The sequence below is a fragment of the Hesperophylax consimilis genome, chromosome 13 (assembly GCF_061612785.1).
Source record: "Hesperophylax consimilis isolate HC1 chromosome 13, BYU_Hcon_1.0, whole genome shotgun sequence".
In the NCBI taxonomy this organism is placed as follows: domain Eukaryota; kingdom Metazoa; phylum Arthropoda; class Insecta; order Trichoptera; family Limnephilidae; genus Hesperophylax; species Hesperophylax consimilis.
Window position 1 is genome coordinate 2,622,005 of NC_142848.1, and position 24,450 is coordinate 2,646,454.

At 35.7% G+C, this 24,450-nt stretch overlaps 2 protein-coding genes across 2 annotated transcripts in view; both read right to left on the reverse strand.

The window, feature by feature from the left end:
• Positions 1–14,613, reverse strand: part of Nckx30C (solute carrier family 24 member Nckx30C) — a 190,522-nt gene extending 175,909 nt beyond the window's left edge. Inside the window, exon 1 of the mRNA XM_089639087.1 lies at positions 13,828–14,613. Coding sequence (XP_089495213.1) covers positions 13,828–14,613 — 786 coding nt within the window. The remainder of the gene's footprint in view (positions 1–13,827) is intronic.
• Positions 14,614–14,919: 306 nt separating this feature from the next.
• On the reverse strand, positions 14,920–19,959 carry LOC149418296 (uncharacterized). Its single transcript, XM_089639088.1, has 4 exons — positions 19,756–19,959; positions 15,925–16,163; positions 15,331–15,696; positions 14,920–14,983 (listed from the first exon to the last, which is right to left on the reverse strand). Exons 1-4 carry the CDS (start codon positions 19,957–19,959, stop codon positions 14,920–14,922), a joined length of 873 nt encoding a protein of 290 aa, XP_089495214.1.
• Positions 19,960–24,450: the final 4,491 nt, after the last annotated feature.

Below are 24,450 nucleotides of genomic sequence, written 5' to 3' on the forward strand. Positions count from 1 at the left end.
CAAGCATATCAATGGAAGGCCTGTTCGGAAGATTGCTTCCGTTGAAGGAGACAAGATTATCATTTGGATCCCTTTTAGACGTAATCAGACAGGATTGGGTCTTTGAAACATTAAATTCGACGAGATTATTTTTACCCCAGGAGTAAAAACTCTCGAGATAACCGTCCATTCTCTGCTTCAAAGCCCTCCGAGCCGTTGGAGTTTGTGTGCCCTTTGGGGGCTTGTCAAACAAAAAGCTATCATGAACTGTACTGTCATCCGCGTAACAATGAATCGGTGCACATGTCGAAAGGTCATTGATGTGCAACAAAAACAAAGTCGGAGACAGAACCGATCCCTGTGGGACGCCAGCATTTATGGAGTGCGAGGAAGAGGTGAAACCGTCAGCAACCGCCTGAATCGACCTATCCCTTAAAAAGTCAGCAATCCACGTACACAGGGATGCGGGAAGTCCGTAAGAATGCAATTTGTTGACAAGTCCTCGGTGCCAGACCCGGTCAAAGGCCTTGGATATGTCTAGTGCGACCGTTTGGGTCTCACCGTGACGTTCCAGGCACCGCCCCCAAACATGCGTCACATATGCGAGAAGATCACCGCACGAGCGGTTCCGCCGGAATCCGTATTGACGGTCGTTGATAATTTTGTTCTTCTCGAGGTATGTGAGTAGTTTGTCGTTGATCACACGTTCCATCACTTTGGACAGAACTGATGTGATCGCTATGGAGCGGTAGTTGGCCGGGTTGGAGCGGTCACCTTTCTTGGGAATAGGGTGAATTACCGCTTTTTTCCAACCAGAGGGCACAGTGCCACACTTCAGGGACATTTTGAAGAGCTTTGTCAAAACTGGAACTATTTCCGCAGCACACCTCTGCAATACCAGGGCAGGTATTCCATCAGGTCCACTAGCTTTGTTAACATCGAGCCCCCGTATGACGTGGAGTACATCCCGATGCCGGATCCTCAGCTTTTTCATATAGAAGCCGCAGTGAGGGACCGACGGCGGAACAGCACCCCCGTCGTCGAGGGTCGAGTTTTCCGCAAACATTTTCCCTAATAAGTTAGCCTTTTCGGTGGCGGTGTTTGCTAGTGAGCCGTCAGGTCTGGTAAGAGGTGGCAAACTGGGTTTGCGAAAATTCCGACCTATTGAGCCCGCAAGCGACCAGAATGCTCTGATGCCATGCGGGCAGGCAGCCAGCTTTTTGCTGATCTGCAGGTCGTGTTCGAAATTTAACCTATTAATGATTCTCTTGCATTCCTTTGCCGATTTGTTGTATGCTGATCTGCTTTCGGGCGTTCGAGATGTGTTGTAGGCTCGGTAAGCCGCGTTTTTTCGTCGAACTGCTTCGGAGCATTGTCGACTGAACCACGGCTTTGAGCCCACACCAGTTTCTTTAGTAGTCGATTGTATGAAACCATCCATCGCCGATTTGATGACTTCACCAATCTCCTGGGCACATCTTGAAGGGTCCGAAGTCCGAAAACAAACAGCTGACCACGGAAAAGCGTTGAAATGGGCCCGCATACCGAACCAATCTGCTGACTTATAGTGCCACACTTTTCTCCTCAGCCTCTCATTGGTTGGACTGAGGCTAACGAGGATTGATGTCGTCACTAGGCAGTGGTCAGATGATCCCAGAGGCGCTGTGACGTCAATCTTATAACCGTGTGGCACAGTAGTTAAGAATAGGTCTAACAGATTGGAGCGGTGAGTCTGGACATCAGGAACCCTTGTAGGCTCCTGAACCAATTGCTCTAATCCGTAGCAAATGGCAAAGGATTCCGCCTGTCGGCCAGCCGAGTCCGTTGGGTCTGAGAACTTCAACCATGGTTCGTTATGAACATTGAAGTCCCCCAGAACAACAAACTCGGCCGAAGGGTAGCGGGGCAAGAGATCATCAATAGTATCGCTCAAATGTTTGAAGAGTTTGGAAGTGTCTGATTCGCTATGGTTCGGTGAGCGGTATAGACATGCGTAGAATCTTGCCGTACTGGCAAGATTGACGCGCACCCACATTAGGTGGAATCTGGAATTTTCCAGACTCAATAAAATGCATATGTTGTAATACATAATAATTTTCGGTCGAGTAGTTCTAGTTGGTATATTGAAGGCTCAATAAATCAGGGCTGTCTATAAAAATAATGTCTAGTAGGAAACGAGTTTTAATATTTTTATTTTTCCATCGAGTGGTTGTAATTTATAGTTTCTATTGGTATGTATTTTTTCTAAGAAATCGGTTGGATTTTAAAGTGAGGAGACCAGATAGAAGAATTATATTCGACTTGACTTTGAATTAAGGTAGAATAAAATATTTTTAATATTGATAAGTCTCTGCCCTTACGGAGAATGAAGCCAAGCATTTTCAGTCCTTTATTTGTTACTGTATTGATGTGAGAAAGATAATTAATAATATTATAATTTACTGAAAAAAGTATAAATATATTTTTAATTATTTTTGTTTTGTCATCAGCTTTTTTATTTAAATCTTAAATGTTTTAATTTTGTTTTGATTTTTGAAGGAGATTGGGATTTTGTTATAGAGTTTAGTATTATTGTTTGTCCAAATGTTGTATTTATAGTTACTTGTTGGATACGTTTTTGACCCTAAGATCCAATGTTTCTAATGTGCGTGTTAATTGGTAATTCTTACGTTTTGAATTTATGAATATAAAGGAGTATTGTTTTAGAATAGAGTTGTATAATTAATAGGAACTTAAGGCTGGCCGCATACATACGTTTTCCGTATTCGATTTCCGAATTGGTTTTCCGTATTCGGACATCCGAATGCACGGAATCAGTAGAAAATACATTAACTGCCGCACACGTTCGTTTAAGGCTGGCCGCATACATACGTTTTTCGTATTCGATTTCCGAATTCGTTTTCCGTATTCGGACATCCTAATGCACGGAATCAGTAGAAAATACATTAACTGCCGCACACGTTCGTTTTAGTTCCGAACGGAACAAATTCCTTACGCACGTTCCGAATGCGAGCCGGCGCGTTCGGAGAAACCGAATGGAAAAAACCTAATGACGTCATGTGGAACGCAGCTATTTTATGGGGAGGGGGGTGGCTAGAGAATTTCGGGACATGTTTAAAATTGATGTTTTTGAAGTAGCTTAATTGGCGACCAGTCACCTTTTAGATTTTTTCGGCGCCGATTCTCGCTCTGAGTAGCCTAAATGGCGATATATCGCCCTTGTTGGCAACACTGGTACTGACGTTTATACATTCCGAATGAAGAAAAACGAACGTTTGCGCTAGTCTCACGGAATTACGAATACGGAAAACGAATTCCGAAATGAAATACGGAAAACGTATGTATGCGGCCAGCCTTAAGTTTAATGTACGTGTTGACTTTATAGTAAGATTGCTTCTACATATGACACGTAAATGAAATTACGGTAATAACGTAAAAATGTAAAAACGTTTTTTGTGTTTGCTTATTTCACAAGACTTCTTTCAACTGATGCACAAAGAAAACCCTTTGCGGTATTTGTGTAAAAATGTTATTGGATGGGGTGAAAGAAGGTGAGGAAGTCCCTATCTCAAAAAGATGTATTCTTGTATTCTTCGGTAGATTATTAATCCATTTATAGTACAATATTCTCCTTCTGACACTCTTAACATCTTCTCCTTCCGAAACTCTTAACATATTCTCCTTCTGACACTCTTAATGTCTTCTCCTTCTGACACTCTTAACATCTTTTCCTTCTGACACTCTTAATATCTTCTCTTTCTGACACTCTTAACATCTTTTCCTTCTGACACTCTTAATGTCTTCTCCTTCTGACACACTTAATATCTTCTCCTTCTGACACTCTTAATATCTTCTCCTTCTGACACTCTTAACATCTTCTCCTTTCTGACACTCTTAACATCTTCTCCTTCTGACACTATTAACATATTCTCCTTCTGACACTATTAACATATTCTCCTTCTGACACTCTTAACATCTGAGAAGATTAGTTTACAAAAAAATCTTATTGCTATTTAAAGAGGAATTAATTACATCCACTGTTTCAATCAACAGCACCATTCCTCGTGTCATTCTATATTGTGCTAGAACATCTTTTCTGCCGTGTGGTATCTTGAATAAGTCATGACGGCGACTACGGCTGAAGTTTTCGGGCACGTATAATATGTTCAACTCTAGTGAAGTAGTGGCAATATGAACAACTCTGACCGTAGTGTTGCATATTGACTTTGACATTCTTTACAATGGCGGCAAATTGAATTTATTTAGTACTTGGTGGCGGTGTTTTGCACTTGCTTAATAGTATTTTATCAGTATTAATAAATACAATATATATAAATGTCACACAAAGTAGGTTCTGTGTGTGAAGTTTACGGATATAATAATTACAAACAACAAAAACATTCCTTTTTCAGAATGCCAAAAAACGTCGAAAAGTTAATTTGTGAAATATAGTGTGAGTTCGTTAAATCCTAGCAAATAAAATGTTCTCGATAACATAAAAAGTATATTATACCACAAAAAATATAAAAATATTTTTTTAAGGTTAATTCAGAAAAACTGTGTTAGTTCCATATGGCATTCTGACAATGTTGAAGTTCCATATATTATGGTATTCTGCATTCTGTACACGTTGAAGTCCCATATAGCGTTCTGTATTCTGTACACATTGAAGTTATAAATCATCGCCAGTCTTGACATTTGCAAAATGTGTTTTGAATTATTGAATATATTATACATTTTTGTATAATATCATTAATAAAATATTTTTATTTATTAAATAAATTGATTTTTTTGCTGTGAAATTTCTCACAATTATGTAACAATTTTATTGCTTCTCTAAACCATCAAGTTATTGAGTTAATAGCCGTTTTCATATGTTTTATATATAAGCAATAAAAGCAAACGGTCTTATATAGATTACCTAATTTTTATTTATTGTTATTTCGATTTCCATAATTTACTAAGATAAAATAAATTATGTATTTCACATAAAATTCATTAAAATGTATGAAATAAAACCAGGGCACACAACTCATGCCGCTAGGAGGCACAAGTGCATAATGTTGCCATCAAAATGTATGAGAAAAGTCAGAAGTTGGAGGTATTATTAATATTATAGTGTAATTGGTACTGCTCACTTAGCATAGTTCAAGCCACTTGAAGAAATATTGTGATAATAAATTACTGATATTGTATTTTACAGATATTTTGATTGTATTGCTTTAGTTTAGGTTAGGTTTTTAAAGAATGAATGCGGAGATTAAAGGCAAAATTTTAATTTCATCAACTAAAATTTCCTCAGATATCATAAGATTTGTAAGTAGGTACTTAAATACCTACCTTCTTATTTAACATTTATTTCACAATTCAAAAAGAGAATATTTACTGAAACATTAAACGGATAACATCTTGAACCGGAACGCAAATAACAAATTTACAGACTGAAGAAATGCCAAACGGTCGAGTTAAAATAGTACTTCAGTCAATTATTTACCGATTGCGATTTTTAAAAAAAGTGTGATACCTAGATAGTCTTACCTGTCCAAAGCCAGTGAGTGAGACAATGGCAACTTTTATTGGGAATTATGTGAGGCTGAATAAAGTTGGGTGGAGAAGGGAATGAGAAAGGTTAGGAAATGACAAAGTGTTTAGTATCTTAGGGTGGTTACTAAACAAATTACGTTCAGATATGATTTGAGATTTTCACGGCCAAAAGTAAAATAGTGATTTATTTTTAGAATATTGTGCCGCGTTGCGCTACCTCTTAACTTAAGGAGGTAGCACAACACGGCATAATACCCTAAAAATAAATCACTATATGTATATAAAGCTATTATCATTATATCTCCCTTACTGATATGGTGAGAGATATGATCTAAACGCGTTAGAAAGAGAAAACTCCACGCTTTACATTCAAATCTAGATTATCCACAGAAGAATCGAAAATTGCACCTTTTTAAAACCAAGTTCCGACCGCAATTTGAAAAAATCTCGTGACACTTTTTTTATTAATTATTTTTATATTAAACGACAAAAAAGTGAGGTAGCATTAGAGTTCATAACAGATTTGTCTAATAATAAAAAAATGTGTTTCATATATTTTTTCAAAGTTGAAATACTTGACCTTCTGACAGAATACACCCGAGGCCTGCGGAGTTAAATGTCCTCACCTCTGGACCGAGAGACAAATAAACTGAGGAAATTATTGTTTATTAAGTCACGACTCTGATGATGTGCGCGAGATGATAAAAAAGGCAAACCCACGCTTTACTGATATCAGAATTGTGCGAGAACGACGTCTGACGTGCGGTAATGACATATTATTACGCTCTCGGATAAAAAACCCATTATATTAGCGTCGACAAAACGTAGACGTACAAGTGTAAGGAATTAGTTGACAATGGAGAATAATCGACACGCGTTCACCCATTGGATTAAATATTTCCCCTGAATTTCAGACAAATAAAAGAAAATTTCTCCATACTTTATATCTCTCTGAAGGTTCCAATTCGTTCTCCGGATTTCACCTCTTCTTTTTTCAAGGGGAAAATGGCGCAAATCCCTCCCTTCACCTTCTCTTTCCCCTCCCCTCACTGGGGTGGCGTCAGGGGGTTGGATTTGAGGGAGGAGGAGAGGGGAGAAGAGTAAGCTCCGACAGATCACAACAAATGAGAGTATCTGGCGTTGGAGTATTTTTGAAAGCAGGTCTTTACTTCAAATCAGTGCGAATGATAAGTTAAAGGGATGTTCTTTATGTTCCAAGTAAGGAAGATTATCGTTAAAAGGAAACGCTAGAGGAAACGGTAAGCTTAAAAACTAAAACATAGTTTGTGGCATTACCAACTATTCAATTTCGGAGAAGGATTTCTAATAATTTATTTTATTTAGTAAATAGAAAGTATAATATTTGATCTATAAAGTAGAACGTAAGATGATTCCGTGATAGATTCACAGATTTCGGTTCGACTTAAATACCTTGATTTTAACGACTTTTTCGTTAACTGTAAAAAAGACTTTTCGCTGTCATCCGAGAGAACTGCTATCCGAATTAACGAAACTCCGTGGTCAAGGGGTAAAGCTCTCGACTAGCAATCCGAAGGTCGCGGGTTCAAATTCCGGCGTGAGAAAGTAAAATTGATTTGATGAATTTGTGTTATTTGACAGTTCATTCATAATATATATTATACTTGCGGCATCTTCAAGAGTGGAAAGTACTCTCAGTATCGCCCTGGCGTAAGACCACCATTCAGAATTGAAACGTTGCTTGAAATGGCTCTAGCCGTGTTTTGACCAGATCTGAAAACCCAATCGGGGATGCCATAGTCTCACTGGCTCCAGACGGTTTGGAGCAGTAGGGACTCTTGTGCAATATTCACATAAAAAATAAAAGTCATTACTTTAAGGTAAGTGACAATTCCTTATCTTTAAGCATAACCGGAATATCAACAACTTTACTTTCTTCATGAGTTAAGAAGTTTTGAAAACGTTAACAAGTTTATGTAATGGTGTTATCTACGCGTCACGTTCCGGAATAATTTTACAAGTCTTAGGTTAGGTCATGATTATAAGTTTTGTTATTTCCCAAATCTCCTGATTACTGTCAAATACTATAATATTTATTTTATTAACCTGAATCATTTACCAAAAAAACCTCAATATTACACGTAGGTGCAACTAGATTCACATAACTTTGCATGCGGCTAAAGTCGGAACTAACAAACGAAATAATGTTGAAATACTTTTTTAAAATACATCTCTTTGATTTTCACCTTTGTTTTCGGTAATGAATGAATGTAAATCTTGAAAGCGAAAGTCAACCCACTTCTGGACATCCGATTGCGCTGAAACTCATTAGACTTGTTGTCTTAGACTTGGTTCAATCTTTACTCAAACAAAAACAAAATTAAAGTAAAAAATAATTAAGTAGATTAAAGTTTAAAAAAAATACAAAATCTCCACTGGCATCAACCAGCAACTAGCAACAATTAGTAACTAGCAACAACTAACATCTAGCAACTAGCAACAACTATCAACTAGCAATAACTAGCAACTAGCTACTAACAACAACCTACTTTTTGCAAAATTAGCTGTTTCAAGTGTACAACACGATTGGTTATCAATAACATATTTTTCAACTTATTAAGATGAAAAATTTTGACAAAAAAGACTTCTTCGAAATCTTAAACAGCTGAGAGTGGCAAAAATATTTTTGTATGAAATATAAATTTACACAGAAAAACGATACTTATAACACCTTGTTTAATTTTTACAAATCTTCAAATGTTTCCCAAAACCGTGGGCCTCTGAGAATTAATAGTGCCATTTTTTTTATTTTGGTTTTATTTTGGTGAAAATTTGTTTTATTTAATTAAATTACTTATTCATTTATATTGTACGCCCACATGGGTTTTTTTAACAAACAAGGGATACACATAATAATTTAATGGATCAATTGAAGTAGAATTTTCAATTATTCATATTACCCTAAGATAAACTAGCCATAAAAATAAATCAAAAGATTTCTGACTTTCTGATTTAAATGTATTTGATCATTGAATATATTGTGGGTAGTTCGTAGTCGACGTATGGTGAAGTTTAATATGGCAAAAGGGGATAGGGTTGAATTAGCTCAGTGGTAGAGCAAAGCCCCGGCAACGCTGAGGTCCGGGGTTCAATTCCTAGATGCAACCAAATCATGGTCTGATTTTTCTGTTTTATATTTTTCGTTTGAGATTAGTAAATATTGTCTTCAATCATTAAATATTACAATTTGAGATTTTTACTCGTTAATTTAATCCAAAAATAAAAATGTGATTGCTCTGCAAATTTGATTGGCTAATTATTTATGCAGTTGGCCACAATAATCATTGGAGAATGATAAAGTGCAGTTTTAAAATAATCAATGCACATATTATATCCGAATTTGAAAAATTACACACTCTTGGTGACTTGAAAAGGACATGAAAACCATATAAAAATAATCATATTCAAAATAAATGTACGAGTAATGAAAATCCTTTAAAAGTGAGCCAACATTCAAGACTACCAAAGTAATGCGCATGATATATGACACTGCAATGCATATTGATGATCAGGTTGATTTTATATGCACAGCACAGCATTTTACCTGCATCTCTCGTGAATTTTTATTTCGTCTTGAATAATTTAGCAACTCCTTAGGATGCACAAGGAAGCTATCTTCCTTTAAGGCCCCGTAGTAAGCATTCAAATATGGTTTGAAAGGGAGATATGTAAATACGAATGTTAGAGAGAGCGCGCTAATATTAAAAAAACGAAAAGAATTAAGCGAAAATGATGAAAATATTTAATAAAACACGACTCGTTTGAAAATGAGCGAAAATCTCTCGACAAATGCTTTAATTGCATTTAAAGATACACTGTGATTTTTTCATGACTATAACATATTAAATAACAGAACAAAAAGTGTTTTAATAAGTTTACTTTGGGATTTTTATCTATCGAGGTAATTTCATATTATCTTCAAAAATATTTTGTTTTTTTGGAACTTAAAAACTTAAGATTTAACGAGAAACTCGTTATAAATCGGTAGAAATTGGCTATGCGGGGGCTTAAAAGGCAAAAGGGAATCAACTAAACACTCATTTGACAAAAGGAAATATGTCTAAAAACATAAATATTTTTAAATCATCTTACCTAACTAATATGACATATTTTTTCAATGACAAACATTCTAGTAAAAATAACATCACATCATTTTTTTTCTTCAAAAAACTTATATCCCTAACAACGTCACCTTACCTAACCCAACATTCTACCGAAATAATCGTTATTGCAGAACGTCATCTTATTTTACAAAAAGTCAAAAAAAGGTTCAGCTGCTTTATAAAAACCTTATCCAACGTATATTTAACAATTAATTGGACAAGGAGCTGAAAAATAACATCCAAATACGAAGGTAAATGCGTCTAAATAATTATCTGTTTCAAAATACGAGAACTGAAGGACACATCTATATTTCTGAAGGAAGATGCTCTTTAGTGAAATGTGACCCCATTAAAAAAAAGTTATGTGGCTCTAAGATTTACAATTTGAATTTATAAACTTACACCACGCACACACAGCTTTGGTAACCAATGTGCAGAAGTAAAAAAATGTTTTTAATATCACCTAAAGAACTTTTCACATTTTTTAATATTGTTATCAATTTAAATTTTGTTGTTAAGAGAAAAATTAACCTGTTAAAAAGTGACAGCATGTCACAACTTCTTGATAAAATATTATGTTCTTTTCCTAATACATATCATGACGAAATGTCAAAATGTCAGTACGTTAATATCAATAACAGTATTTGTATGAACACGTGTTCCCCCGTCCTCGTAAAACGTTCGCTTTTGACTAATACTTTGTTAGGAACTTTTTCAATTCATTCGCTATGGGCCAGCAGTTCTATTTCTAACAGGAAACGAATAATTTGAACAGATTATTTTATAAATTAACAGTATTTCATATCTGCAAGTTTTCTTCGTTTATAGTATGAGGAGAATATATTACGCAAATGCGAATGGTAGCAGAAGTCGGGGATGCCCGAGGAAGACATGGCACCATCAAGTGAATCAGATACTTGAGTCGGGCAATGTCAGAATAATAGAGTATGTATGAGGCGATGTATAAATGTGAATGAGGCAAGGAGTGTGTGCCAAGACCGAGTTGTTATCTTTATATTTGAAGGAAGACATGGCACCATCAAGTGAATCAGATACTTGAGTCGGGCAATGTCAGAATAATAGAAGAGTATGTATGAGGCGATGTATCAATGTGAATGAGGCAAGGAGTGTGTGCCAAGACCGAGTTGTTATCTTTATATTTGAAGGAAGACATGGCACCATCAAGTGAATCAGATACTTGAGTCGGGCAATGTCAGAATAATAGAGTATGTATGAGGCGATGTATAAATGTGAATGAGGCAAGGAGTGTGTGCCAAGACCGAGTTGTTATCTTTATATTTGAAGGAAGACATGGCACCATCAAGTGAATCAGATACTTGAGTCGGGCAATGTCAGAATAATAGAAGAGTATGTATGAGGCGATGTATCAATGTGAATGAGGCAAGGAGTGTGTGCCAAGACCGAGTTGTTATCTTTATATTTGAAGGAAGACATGGCACCATCAAGTGAATCAGATACTTGAGTCGGGCCAGGTCAGAATAATAGAAGAGTATGTATGAGGCGATATATGAATGTGAATGAGGCAAGGAGTGTGTGCCAAGACCGAGTTGTTATCTTTATATTTGAAGGAAGACATGGCACCATCAAGTGAATCAGATACTTGAGTCGGGCCAGGTCAGAATAATAGAAGAGTATGTATGAGGCGATATATGAATGTGAATGAGGCAAGGAGTGTGTGCCAAGACCGAGTTGTTATCTTTATATTTGAAGGAAGACATGGCACCATCAAGTGAATCAGATACTTGAGTCGGGCAATGTCAGAATAATAGAAGAGTATGTATGAGGCGATGTATGAATGTGAATGAGGCAAGAAGTGTGTGCCAAGACCGAGTTGTTTGGCGGTCCGTCCTCTCTGCCTACCTTATATCTGATTGCAAATTGTAGTTAATTATCATATTAATATGTTTACACAGTATGAAAACCTTTTTTGTATAAATTTAAATTAAAATTAAAAATTTAAAAATATCTATTTAAATGAATTTATATGGTAAATTAATAAATAAAATAATATAACCTCACTAAACAGTAAGATGGTTAAAAGTCAAAGCAAAATTTTGAGAAAAACACGTTTTGAATGATATAATTCGAGATTTTCTCTGACAAAAGTATTAAAGTGATTTATTTTTGGGGTATTATGTCTTGTTACGCTACCTGCTTCTTTAGCTAATCACATCTGCCCATGATGACGATGTAATGCTGTCCGAAACGTTGGCTAAATAAGGAGGTAGCGCAACACGGCATAATACCCCAAAAATAAATCACTAACGTTTCGAATATTTTTAATAATAATAAATAAATAAATAAATATTTTTTGTAACAAATTGAGATACTCATATCGTCTTTGGGATCTCCTGTGCTGAGGATTTCATTTAAATATCAACAGAAATTAAATTATGTGGAGTTGCTGAGAGAATGTATACAGGGTGTTAAAGGACGTAATTGATTTAACGTACGTAATTTAACCAGTGATTCCTGACATTATGTGGAGTAAAAAATGTACAGTAAAATTACTTACTATCCGATGACTTTTATGTTTTTTTTTTTATTATCAAAACCAAACAAAAAAACTTCCACATTTCGTTACTGGTCACTCACCTAAGTAACCTACTAACCCCTAACGGTCGTGACTGTCCAATACCTACTGATTTTTTTGTGTTTTACGTAGAAGAAATTTTTTTTGTATTTCATTTTTGTTGTTCAAATTATCTCAGGAATCACTGGTTAAAATAAGTCAAGTACATCCCTTAACACTATGTATTTAAATGGGTAGACCTATAAAAGGATTATGTACTGTTTTTGGTGCAGTTGTGTGTGTACAGATTTCTACAAGAGGCTGTATTTCAATTTGACTTTCAGAATGTTTTTAAGTTACTGCGATTTTTGAATGAGATTTGCATTTTGTTATAAAAGAGGTACCATGGCATAAAAAGATTTGGCCTTTAAAAAAAGACAATTTTGTACAACAGTTAGTGATTTTTTTTCTGGAATAGTTTAAAAAGTAAAGATCAATCATTTGATTCAAAGTTTGCTTTTAACCACAATTTTTTTTTCAAAATTTACGACAATTGTTGACTCTTGAAAATGGAAGAATTGGTGCAACGCATTGACTCAAAGATTTGCCCACCGATATTTTTCGAATGCAATTTGTTACTATACTAGCTGACGTAATTTATACCCGGCGCGGCGTTGTTGTGGGTTATTCTTGGGAGATTTTTTTTTAATTTATGCTGTTCAATTTCCTCGATTTGTTAACAAAACTGGATAACACAAATATGGCTATTGTTTTACGTTGTTTAACTGTTTCAAAGTTTATTATTTTCTGAATCGAAACTTAATGTTATCCAATACATTATTATAATACATGTGTTAAATCGGTATTACGATAAAAACAATCCAAATTGAGTGTCGTTAAAGCAAGAATACCAAAATGATATAAATGCGGAAGTAAGATTTTATCCGTATAATTTCAAGCTCTTTCTTCAACAAATCTAAGAATTCAGAAAATCCTTAATATTTAGCGAAACGAAAAGACATTTAATTATTTTGATCACAAGAATTCCGACTGTCATTGGTACTACAAAGTGTGGCGCAGTTTCTTTTGTTGATCTGAAAGTTGACAAGAGATCATCATAAACTTAATGGTAGTAACTAAAATATCGAAAGGTGAAATATAGAAAATGTTTTAACATGAAATAAATCGATTATTTTATGGTGTTAGGTTTTCTTAATTTAAATGCGAACTAAAAAATGCGTAGCCATTCGCGTAATAACAACGTACTACGCTATTTTTTGAAAACGTAGATGTAGTTTCGTAATCAGTATTATTTCATTGTTATTCTTGTGAAAGCTTTGAGCTATTTGCATAAACGCTTGCTATATAAAGAGCTTTGTGTTTCAGTAACCAAGTTACAAAATAAATAATACTGCTTTATTCATAAAGACCATGCGAGACAGACTCGGTAACTTCGTTTTGATTTTGAGATAAGCCTTCCACGAGCTCCAATTTATTTCAGACTCAGGCGGACTTTCAGACATGTCTCAGGAAACTAGATAACGTGGTATCACGCAATGAGAGTAATAGTATAAAAGGGCAAGAAAGGGTTCTGAAGGGAAGTAAGTAAAGGAAGGTATTAATGCTCACCGCGGGCATCAGCTGGTCGGTGCTCCTCACCCGCGTCACTCTGTTCCTATACAACACTTTCTTAACGAGTCTCTCAAACATGGTGTTCCAGCGCATGAAGCTGACGTAGGCGATGTAGATGCAGAAAAGCACCAGCGCCTCGTGCCAATGAATGTGGTTGTCACGGAAGAAGTAGATGAGCGCCATGAGACTGGCCGAGTAGAAGGTGCAGTCGCGGAACAGGGGCCACCACGTGAGTGTGAGCACGGTGCGCGAGAAGAGCGCGCACATGCCGATGACGAAGAGGATGTTGAAGACGGCAGAACCCACGATGGTGCCGATACCGACGTCGTCGAAGGACACGAACACCCCTATAACGGAGGTAAAGAGCTCGGGAGCGGAGCCCCCCGCCGCCATGAACGTCGCTCCCGCCACGTCGTCGCTGATCTCCAGCTTCTCGATGATGACATCCAGCGCGGGCACGAAGAACTCGTCGCACACCACAGCCAGAGCCACGAACATGTAGACGAGCCCGAGGATGTGCAGCACGATGGCGCCATTGCGGCGCTGCTCCTCCGTGAAGAGGTCCTCGGGGAAGAGCGGCGGCGGGTGCTCTGTGGCGTTGGCGTGGGCTGGCAGCCAGTCATGCGGGTCATGCAGATCGTGCAGGCCCGTGGGCGAGGGCGAGGGCAGTCCGGGGTAGTCCGCGCCCGGGTAATCGGGAGCCGGGAAGTCCGGGGCCGGGTAGTCCTGGCCCGAGCTGAGGGCGGCCAGGGCGGCCGCGCGCACGAGCAGGCTGGGCAGCATAGGGCGGCCGGCCGCGCACTGCCGCCGTGCCCCGTGGCTCGATAGCTCCCCGCTCTCCCCCCCGCCCGAGGTCCGCCGGGCGCAGGCGCCCTCTGTCGCCCGCCTTCACCCCCTTCACCCCCTTCTCCCGCCAACCCTCTCCCGCAGGAGTCGACAATCTTACCTCTTTAAATAAACCTCACTTCAAGAGAGAGAGACTTGATCGCATTTCCTATTTACTACCGATGAGTATAAGAAAACCAATTTTTAACTTTATTCCATTTCAGATTTGATTTTTCACGACAAAAAGCATGTCTTTCTCATTCTTTAGCCAATGTTTCGGAAAGCGTTACCGAGTCCATCATCGGGGGATATGTGATCCGAAACATAGCTTAAGAAGGAGGAAGAGCAACACAGTACAATATCTCAATAAATAAATAAATGACGATATTTCACTTTTTTATTTTTTCACAGTTACAGACAAAAAATTATGTCCATCTTAATTTTAGGCTTCAACTCATTAAATTATAACAGTTCAGAAATACCTTCACAAATAACAGATTTTTAACTGGTATGTCTTAATGTTTTTCTTTATGAAAAACGATTGAAAAATTATTACCTAAGCTTAAAATTTATGATTAATTATTGAAAACAAAAAAACATTATATTTTTATAAAACAGTGATATTTGGGTAAAATTCCAAAGAAAAGAAACACATTATTTATCATCATTCCTAACCACGTCATAATCCAACCAAATATTAGATCCTTTTCTGAGAATGTGTTCCCGTCAACGATAAATGTTAAAATATCAGCATCATTCCTTTCGGTTTCTTTCTTACAAATATCCTTGACTACCAGCTTCGCATAACCCTTCATTCTGTACTTCTCTTTTGTTTGAAGAATGGCTATATTGCTGTATTCAGATCTCATGGCCCAACACATCATTTCATTGTTACTTTTGCAGAAGATTCCCTGACCATGTTCAAGTCTGAGAAATGTTGACAGATGATGCAAAGATCCTTCAAACTTATGTTGCCAGAGGGAGTTTATTTCAGGGATCATTTCTTGCGTTAGCGGTTTTATGTAAACATCGTCGGGGCACCTGTAAATAAAAAAAAAATGTCAGTGAACCAGACAGCGTCAAATTACTCCTCTTCACTGGCTTTAAGTTACAGAAAGGGTTCAGTTTTTTTTCTGACGGTCGGTAAAAATGCTCAATTAATTTACTTAAAACCTAATAATTTTCTTAAACAGTTTTTTTTTAATTGATTTATTCAATGCAAAGTTTTTCCTTCGTAATAATTAGCCATAACGGAAAAAAATGGCATACTTGATTTCAAATCTATCTGCCATGTCCGTTGATAATTTGTAATAATGCTTCAGACTCTCATGGCGTACCACATATCCTAGAGTTTTTAGAATCTTTTTGAACCACACCTCCGATCCTTTCGGTAACCCGCAGGACATTTTCTCCGTCCAGTCAATCATGTTGGTTGTGAGGAGAGCGGCTTCTAGGCTGGTGGTATCATCGTGGAAGATGTGAATTGTGAGATAAATGGTCTTATATCCCTGATTAAAAACAAAAATAAATTTCATTAGAAATCGATTTTTACTAATAATTAACTGTCTGCAAGATCTTAAAGCTACAGACCTAGGCGCGGAACTAAAAACTCTAAAAGTTTGCATTCTGTTGTTGTATGGTTGATATTGTAGTTGTATTTGATTGTAGTTGATGATGCGATGTTTATTTCAAATAGTATGGAAGATCCACAGTCTCTCGTTTCAAGGATGAATTAAACATTTATGTAGTGATGAATATTTTAAGTAACTCCAAAGTTACGGCATTTGAAAAAGAACACTACCGTTGAGACAAGAGACAGTTAAGGAACTTTCATATTTTCAATATATTTATTTATTGTTTAGGAACATTTACAGACTATTAACATGAATAAAAAATCGTTAGATAAGCGCTGCAAAAAACGTATATACATATGCAACAATCCACTTGAAAATGTTCACATCGTGCACAGTTTAAGGTGTCATTATACACTATGTATTAAAAATATATATAAACAGCAAAACGTGAGCAAAGGCAAAAAAAGAGATATCAAAAACAAAACATACAGATCAACATATGCTCCAAAAAACAAAAGCAACAGAAAAAAACAAATAAAAAAAACAAACAAACATTCACAATCTATTGCTAATTTGCTTTTTAAAATAAGCGAGACTATTTGCATATATCTATATAGTTACACTCAATAGAATTGTACAGACGACACATTCATGACAATGGATTGAAGTATGCAATATTGTTCTTAAATATTTCTACATGGAATATATTCTGCCTCCTTAGATTACGTCTATTATGAACTTTAATAAGAATATTGCTCAGACAATGAGTTGTTTCAAGCTTGTAATGAATAATTTTTTGTAGAAATATTAAGTCAGCAAATTGTCTTATTTTATCCAGGGCCGTAAATTTAAAGTATTGGAGTCGTTCCTCGTAAGACTGCAGTAAGGCACGTCCAAGTTTAAATGATAACAATCTTAGAATTTTTTTTGTACAGATTCAATAGTTTTTGAATATTTCAAGTAGTGTGGGTTCCAGATAACACTACCATATTCCAATTTGCTTCTGGCCAATGAGTGGTACAAGGTTATAATGGATTGGGAATTTTTGAATGGTTTCGATATTCTATGTATAAATCCAATCATTTTCAAGGATTTACTCGTGATATCACTGATATGTACATCAAACTTAAATTAAATTCCTAGATCTCTAATAGTGGTGACTGCATTTAATTGAACATTATTAATTAAATATGCACGATTATTTCGTCTTCTGTTACAAGTGAAGGTTATAATGTAACATTTATCAATATGTAGAAACATATCATTTTGAGTACACCAGCTATGTATTGTGTAAAGATCTTCTTGAAGCATAACTTGATCAGAATCAGTGGAAATTTTACGGTTAATCTTGATATCATCAGCAAATAAAAGATAATCGCAGCGTTACATGGGGCCAAGGTCATTAATAAAGACTAAAAAAGCAGAGGGCCAAGATTGGACCACTGAGGTACACCTTAGGTTAAAATTATGGGAGGAGACTCATACCCATTTATAATTACTAGCTGTGTTTTAGATTAAGATTTATTAAGTAAGATTTAAGCCATCTTAATAGATCACCGTGGGTACCTATACGATCAAGCTTCTGTAGTAGAATAGAATGGTTTACTTTATAAAATGCCTTTTTAAAATCTATGTAAATGGAATCTACTTGAGTTCTTTCGTTAAAATCATCGCAAACGTAATCACAAAAGTCAAGAAGATTGGAATTAGTAGATATGTTGGGAACAAATCCATGTTTATTAATGCATAATTGTGGTTTAAAGTGTGTGAATATGAAATTATACATTACAGATTCGAAGAATTTTGCAAAACACGATAAAATACTGATTGGTCGATAATTTTTCAAAAAAGATTGATCACCAAATTTATGTATTGGAACAATATGTGCATTTTTCCATAAATCTGGAAAAGTTCCTGCAGATAATGATTCGTTAAATATAATAAAAAGTGTATTAATCGACGAGCTAGAGCAACATCTTACAAACAAGGGAGGTATTTTATCTGGTCTTGGGCCTTTATGTATATCAATTCTTTCTAAACAAGATTTGATAGATCCCAAGCTTACATTAAGTTTACTAAGACTAAATTGGTTGAATAGAGGAACATTCAGTCATGTATATTTACGAAGACAGGAATATTGATAAGGACATTGAAAAATGATGAATGAAGAAAATTACATTCAAGAATACAACAATTACTATTAAAAATCAATGAGGCTAACAATATTTATTGGAGTGTTGATACCTGATTTATGGCAGGGAGGCATGAACCTATCAGAGGAAGAACGAAAGTAGATTGATTGTTTGAAGTGATATCCCTTAGTGTAAAACCATGTATGACCGTTTCACAAATGTAGGAAAGCGGGAAGAATGCAAGGCTGAAGTAAAAGTTGAACAAGATTGGGAAGAATATATTACGGATAAAGACAATGAGAAAGACATTTACGATAAAGTTAATCAAATACTCGCGAAGAGTCGTTACATCAGTAATATCCCTACTTTTAGTATACCTACATCACAAAAGTATTCACGAAAATATTCATGAATATGAATCAACGAAGGAACGTGTGCCCAGTTGAGTTGTGTGGTGTGATGGTTAGTAGTTAGTTATCTCTTTTTTATAATAATGATATCTAAACCGCCCGTTCAAAGATAGTAAGTAAAACACAGTTTCCTGTTGATACACTTTGTTTTTCAGATAGACGGCGGAATATCTCTAATTTATTTATAAATAAAATATGGCTATCAAATATTGTAAACGGTCATCCAATGTTCCTTAGATAATACTATACTATGATAATTACAGTCCATTGACAAATATTCCGCCATCCCATTTCATGGTATAATTATTAGTAGAGGAGATCCGGCTGCATCGGACAGCATGCACTATCGGTCACTTGCTCGTTTAGCGTTTCTAACATAATACATAGAGTTGATGTTTTTTTCGGTCGTGGTTGCTGCATCACCTACCTACGAGTTAATGAAGTGGAAACCATCTACTGTTTAAGATCCGCATTTCGAATTTCTACAGATCCCTTGAAAGCTCGACCCATCGCATTGTGGGAGGGTTATATTCAGACAACCGTCCTTACCAAACCTTCCTACCCAACTAACCCTCATACCTTTTACCTTCCCAGAAGTTCCTCTACTTCTTTTCCTTAAAAAAGACCCTCCACACCGCATCCCCAAACATGACATAAGCTCTGATGGAAATGATTTTTCTCAGAGCCTCCTGTGTGGGGTTAATGTAAAAAAACGCCTTTAATGTTCTATGACCGATACTATCAGACACTTTTTCCTGGATTAATTTTTTCGAAATTCCCTTTTTTTAATCATAAAACAATTTTTTTGACAAATAAAGCTGTGATTAATTATTTTTACTGACAATGAGAAAGAAAATATACATTATTCACACGTTGTGTAGTAAAATAAAGGTTTTAGTAAGTACAATGAAAATTAGCTTGGGTGACTAGTAGGTACGCAAGACTCTCCCCTAGACATCACAGTATGTTTGATTTAATATTTACCGTTTTTCCAAATAAAACGAGTCCATCGTTAACATTTCCTCCAGGACAACAAACAAAGAATGGATTTTTTCCTGGATCATTTTTCTCCCATCTTATCCTCGTCGCAATCCAATTCTGCGCCATCACTCTATCAGGAGATTGTTTGTTTAGAAAATCCTTTATTTGGGGAAGGTCATCCATGGGAATTACATGAAGTGGGTCCATTGTGATCTGTTCAACAATGAATACAACATGATGTTAATGTAACTTCTCAATTTAGATTCCAAATAATACATGTTGATCAAATTTGATTCTTTAACAGTCACTGGACTGCAGTATCATAAATCGAGCTCCATAATTTCTTATGAAAAGGAGTTTGTTTCTCAAAGTAAGGATTGTCTTCGATTTCTAAGCGCATTCTTCGCTTTCAGGCAAAACGCCTCAGTGGAAAGATAATGGATTGAGCTTAGCAGAGTTTTATGTAACTCGAGCGACTTCGCAGTCCGTAAATTTGTTTGTGTGTTACGTGTCCGGTCTGCTCCAGGCTGCTCCAGGCGCCGACTATCCCAACGCCAAGGAGCTAAGGAATCAAGGCGCTGATAATACATAACACAGCACCCTTGAGTTTTTACTATCACCATGCGCCGTTTGGCTTAGGCCTGTGACCAGTCATTCCTGTCAAGATGGTAGCCGTGTTGGATAGTGCCTTTTCTACTCCACTAGAGTTGGCGTATAAACGAATAACTCACGATGGCCTTTTGCTGGGGCCGAATATACATTTACTTTTTTGGAAGCAGTCCATTACTTAAAATAATTAAACAGTTGTTTTGAACTAAAATAAATATTTAATTGATATTCCATTGGTTGGAGTCCAACCGAAACCTGTATCGCGATTTTAAAGGTACCTACCTAAGTCGTTTCATTACAGCAAAATTATCGTTGCTATCAGTATTATGGAACAAAAGATATAAGAAAAAATTTTGAATTCAAATAATGAACATGGGAGTATGTTTTTTGTGACGTTATTAGGCAATGTTAGAAAAATAATTCTTCAATACTAACTTGTGATTAGATGTTAAAGAAAAAGAATAGCTATTCAAGACGTTAATTAGACTCGTTAATTTTTTTTATATCGAGATTTTTTTAATTAATGGTACGGAAAGGTAATTTGATTGAATTAATAATTTAATTTTATCACAAAATTTAGGTATATCTTATCACCAGAGATGTGCTTTATTTCAAATAAATCCATTTGAAATGGAAATGCAAAATGCAAAATGGGTATTTTCCATTTTGCATTTTAAATGCTTTTCTCAATGCATTTTCCATTTTAAATGCTTTTTTGCAACATTCTTCCTACTATCTCCACTCATCTTTTTTTCATAAGCCCCAAATATCAGTCGGTCCTCAACCTCGCTATGAGAGATAATTTACATTTGTCAAGTTGCGCCCTGGCAATTGAGTGATACCATTACAAAAAATACTGAACATGGGGCCATGACGCTGTAATATTGAATGTTAGATAGCAGTTTCTATGTTTGTACGTTGGCAACATTAGTCCCGCGCAAAATTTTTGTGGTTTCATAATCTGTAGTTGTGGTGTTTTTGGATTTACATCATGTAATATGTTTGTTCTACATTGATGTCCATTATTAAATGACAAAATTGTTTAAAAATTCTGTAATTATTTTAATTGTTTTACCTGAGAAACCATTTTGCATTTTCAATGCATTTTGAAAATAGGTATTTTGCATTTTGCATTTGAAATGCTTTTCTAAAAACCATTTTGCATTTTGCATTTTAAAATGGAAAAGTTATGACCCATTTCCATTTTGCATTTCAAATGGTTTTGGGTACCCATTTTGCACATCTCTGCTTATCACCATTCCTCTTATGAATTGTAATATATCTGTGGAAGTATGTGAAATGAAAAATAAATAAAATAATTGTGTATAGTGATTTGTTTTTATATATGGTACATAATACCCTTAAAACAAATCACTATAATACTTTTGGCCGTGAAAATCTCAAATCATATAAAAAAAGTTGTGTTTTTTTAAATTGAAATTTTTTTCGAATGCATGTACGAGTATATAATTATTGTAAGTATTACCGTGCTATGTTTGTAGCATAAATAAACCACTCACGTGTTTAGCCTCTGCCGGCAAAATACGTAATGTAAAATAGTTTACATGAAGTGCTGACACAAATCGTTCCATGCGATTCTCACAGATGTCTCTATAGTACTCTTTTATTAATTTTGAATAATAATTGTGTATTTCAAATTAATTATCTAGGAATCCATAAAATATATTACACCTTTTCATTTCATGTTTAATAATAATAATTTGATAATTTATATAACACTGTTTTAGTGAAAAAACAATTTTATTCTTTACAAACAGATACGGAAACGTAAATACCTGGCAGGTCTTCAGATAAATATACTATTTTGGTGGTCATGAAAATTAGAAGTATAATTTTACTCACAGCAAATAATTTAGAAAATAAGTACTGTAATTTTTGTGGTAATCAAAAAATACATCTGTACTAGGCAATCTTATCAAAAATTGATATATTGTTACGTTGAAACGATGACATTGAATTGATTGAATTTTTATTACAATACAAGGTAGGTACATATAATTAGTTAAGCTCTAAAAACAATTGAAATTGATCTTCAGTTTAATAATTTGGTGAAGTATTACTTACAGGTGCTTATGACATTAATTTGATTATTTCATTTTATAATTCTACAAACATGCAATTCGGCATCACCAGGGCAGGCCCTGAGCCTAACGGCGCCTGGCGCCAGTAAAACCTCAAGGGCACAAGGTTTTTTTCGGCGCCTTGGCTCCTTGGCGCCTTGGCAAGCTGGCGCACGGAACGGACCTGACAGGGCCGGCCTTTTATGATTTTTTTGTATGTGACACTTTAGTAATGGAGTATTTTCAGCAACACTTTCCATTTTAGGAAACTAAAATAGTTCTTATTATAATAGTTATTTAGAAGTTTTATTTTTTAATAAAAATTGCATTCTAAGCATGTCCCTATTTTCTGACTATTTGCCGAAATTTGTACGATGGATGACCCGAATATAAAAAAAATAAACACTGATACTTATAAATACATTGTGTGTAACATAAGTCTCGTAAGTAAGTACCTACCACAAAAGATTAATTATATAATATAGGGTTCATTGATCCATCTACAAATCATGTGCATTGTTCTGGTTCAACAGTTTTCGATAAAGCAATGACTTGCTGTTTGCGCGATAAGTTATTCACAAGTGATAATTGATTTTTATTACGTATTATTACTTTTGTATTACGTTTTAAGACACAATTATCAAAAAGACAGTGGAAATGTAGATAGATTATCTTGCTTCGTGCGTTAGAATGATTTATTGGTTTAATTTACAGACCTAAACCAACGTCATTATAATCATCAGATAAACGAAACTCTCCTTTGTTAAAATTATCAGTTTTTATAAAGTCCTGTTATGTCATTATCAGTATCAATTTTTTTTTATTGAAATAATAATGTTATTCAATCAATTGAAATACTTACACATTCGTGGCACAGTGTTGTCACACACAAACAGGATTTACTTTGTAAGTGACTTTAATCAGAGTCACAGCCTATTGAAGAGCTATACACACTGTCGGCTAGCTGCTAACTTAGTTGTTACTGTTGCAATCAAATTGCAATCCCATTGGACTAGTTACAAGCAGTGCGTTGTGTCATTGAATTACCAACATACAAAAATCTTGCAATACATATTATCTTATTATTTACCGTTTAGCGCATTTTAGTGCTATTTCATTTCAAGTGACGACGTCCGTGGTCGAGGGGTAAGACTTCTAGACTGGCAATCCGGAGGTGGCGGGTTCAAATCCCGGCGTGCACAAGTAAATTTTATTTGATTCATTTATGTTATTTAAAATAATAGAGGGAAAGATATTCTCAATAACTGGTGTCCACCATTTCATTCCAATTGAAACGTTACCTTGAATGGTAGTGGCTATGTTTGGTGACCATATCTGAATAGTCAGGTACTCCCCCTCACCTCCCCCTACCCCATCTCATTCCCCTCTCCGGTACCTCCAGCTTCAGAACGTACCCCAATTGGGGATGCCATTATCTCACTGGCTCCAGACGGTTGGGAGCAGTTGGGACTCCTGTGCGGTATTCACATAAAAAGTGGGCTTTAGATTTTAAATAATGATTTAGTATGTGGTATTAAGCCCTGCGCAGTAGGGCGAGATGGTGTTCACCATTCTTAATACTTAGAAGATTATTAAAAGTGAAATAAAATTATCGTTCTTTAACTTTATTAGTTAATTATTAATTAATTTTACATTAATAGGCATAAATAATATATGTGTATAAAAATAATAATTTTAAAAAAATTAGGGTGGATCGGACGGGACTCGAACAGCCCCCCGCGTCCGGGAGACCGATTCTACCACGGAACCATCGATCCTTCGTTACAGACCGCCATTATCTCGGTATTTAACAGTTCGTATGAACATTTCACGCCGTTTGCAATTATTGCTTCGTTCCTTTCCCATAATTCTGTCCTGTTTATACGCAGCATAAAATTTGCAAAAGTTAATACGACTTAACCAATAATAACAATAACAATGGTAATTGCATAATTTGAAAATACCGTTTTTGTGAAAAATCACCTCAAGGGCGCCATACAAATGTAAC

Bases quoted from the DNA above. Each gene is read 5' to 3' on its own strand.
- LOC149418296 (XM_089639088.1), bottom strand. From the start codon at position 19,959: ATGGACCCACTTCATGTAATTCCCATGGATGACCTTCCCCAAATAAAG. The intron at 16,164-19,755 runs GTAAATATTAAA...GTTTTTAATCAG, and splicing joins TCGTTTTATTTGGAAAAACG to GGATATAAGACCATTTATCT. The intron at 14,984-15,330 runs GTTAGGAATGAT...CTCCTTCTTAAG, and splicing joins TTTGGTTGGATTATGACGTG to CTATGTTTCGGATCACATAT.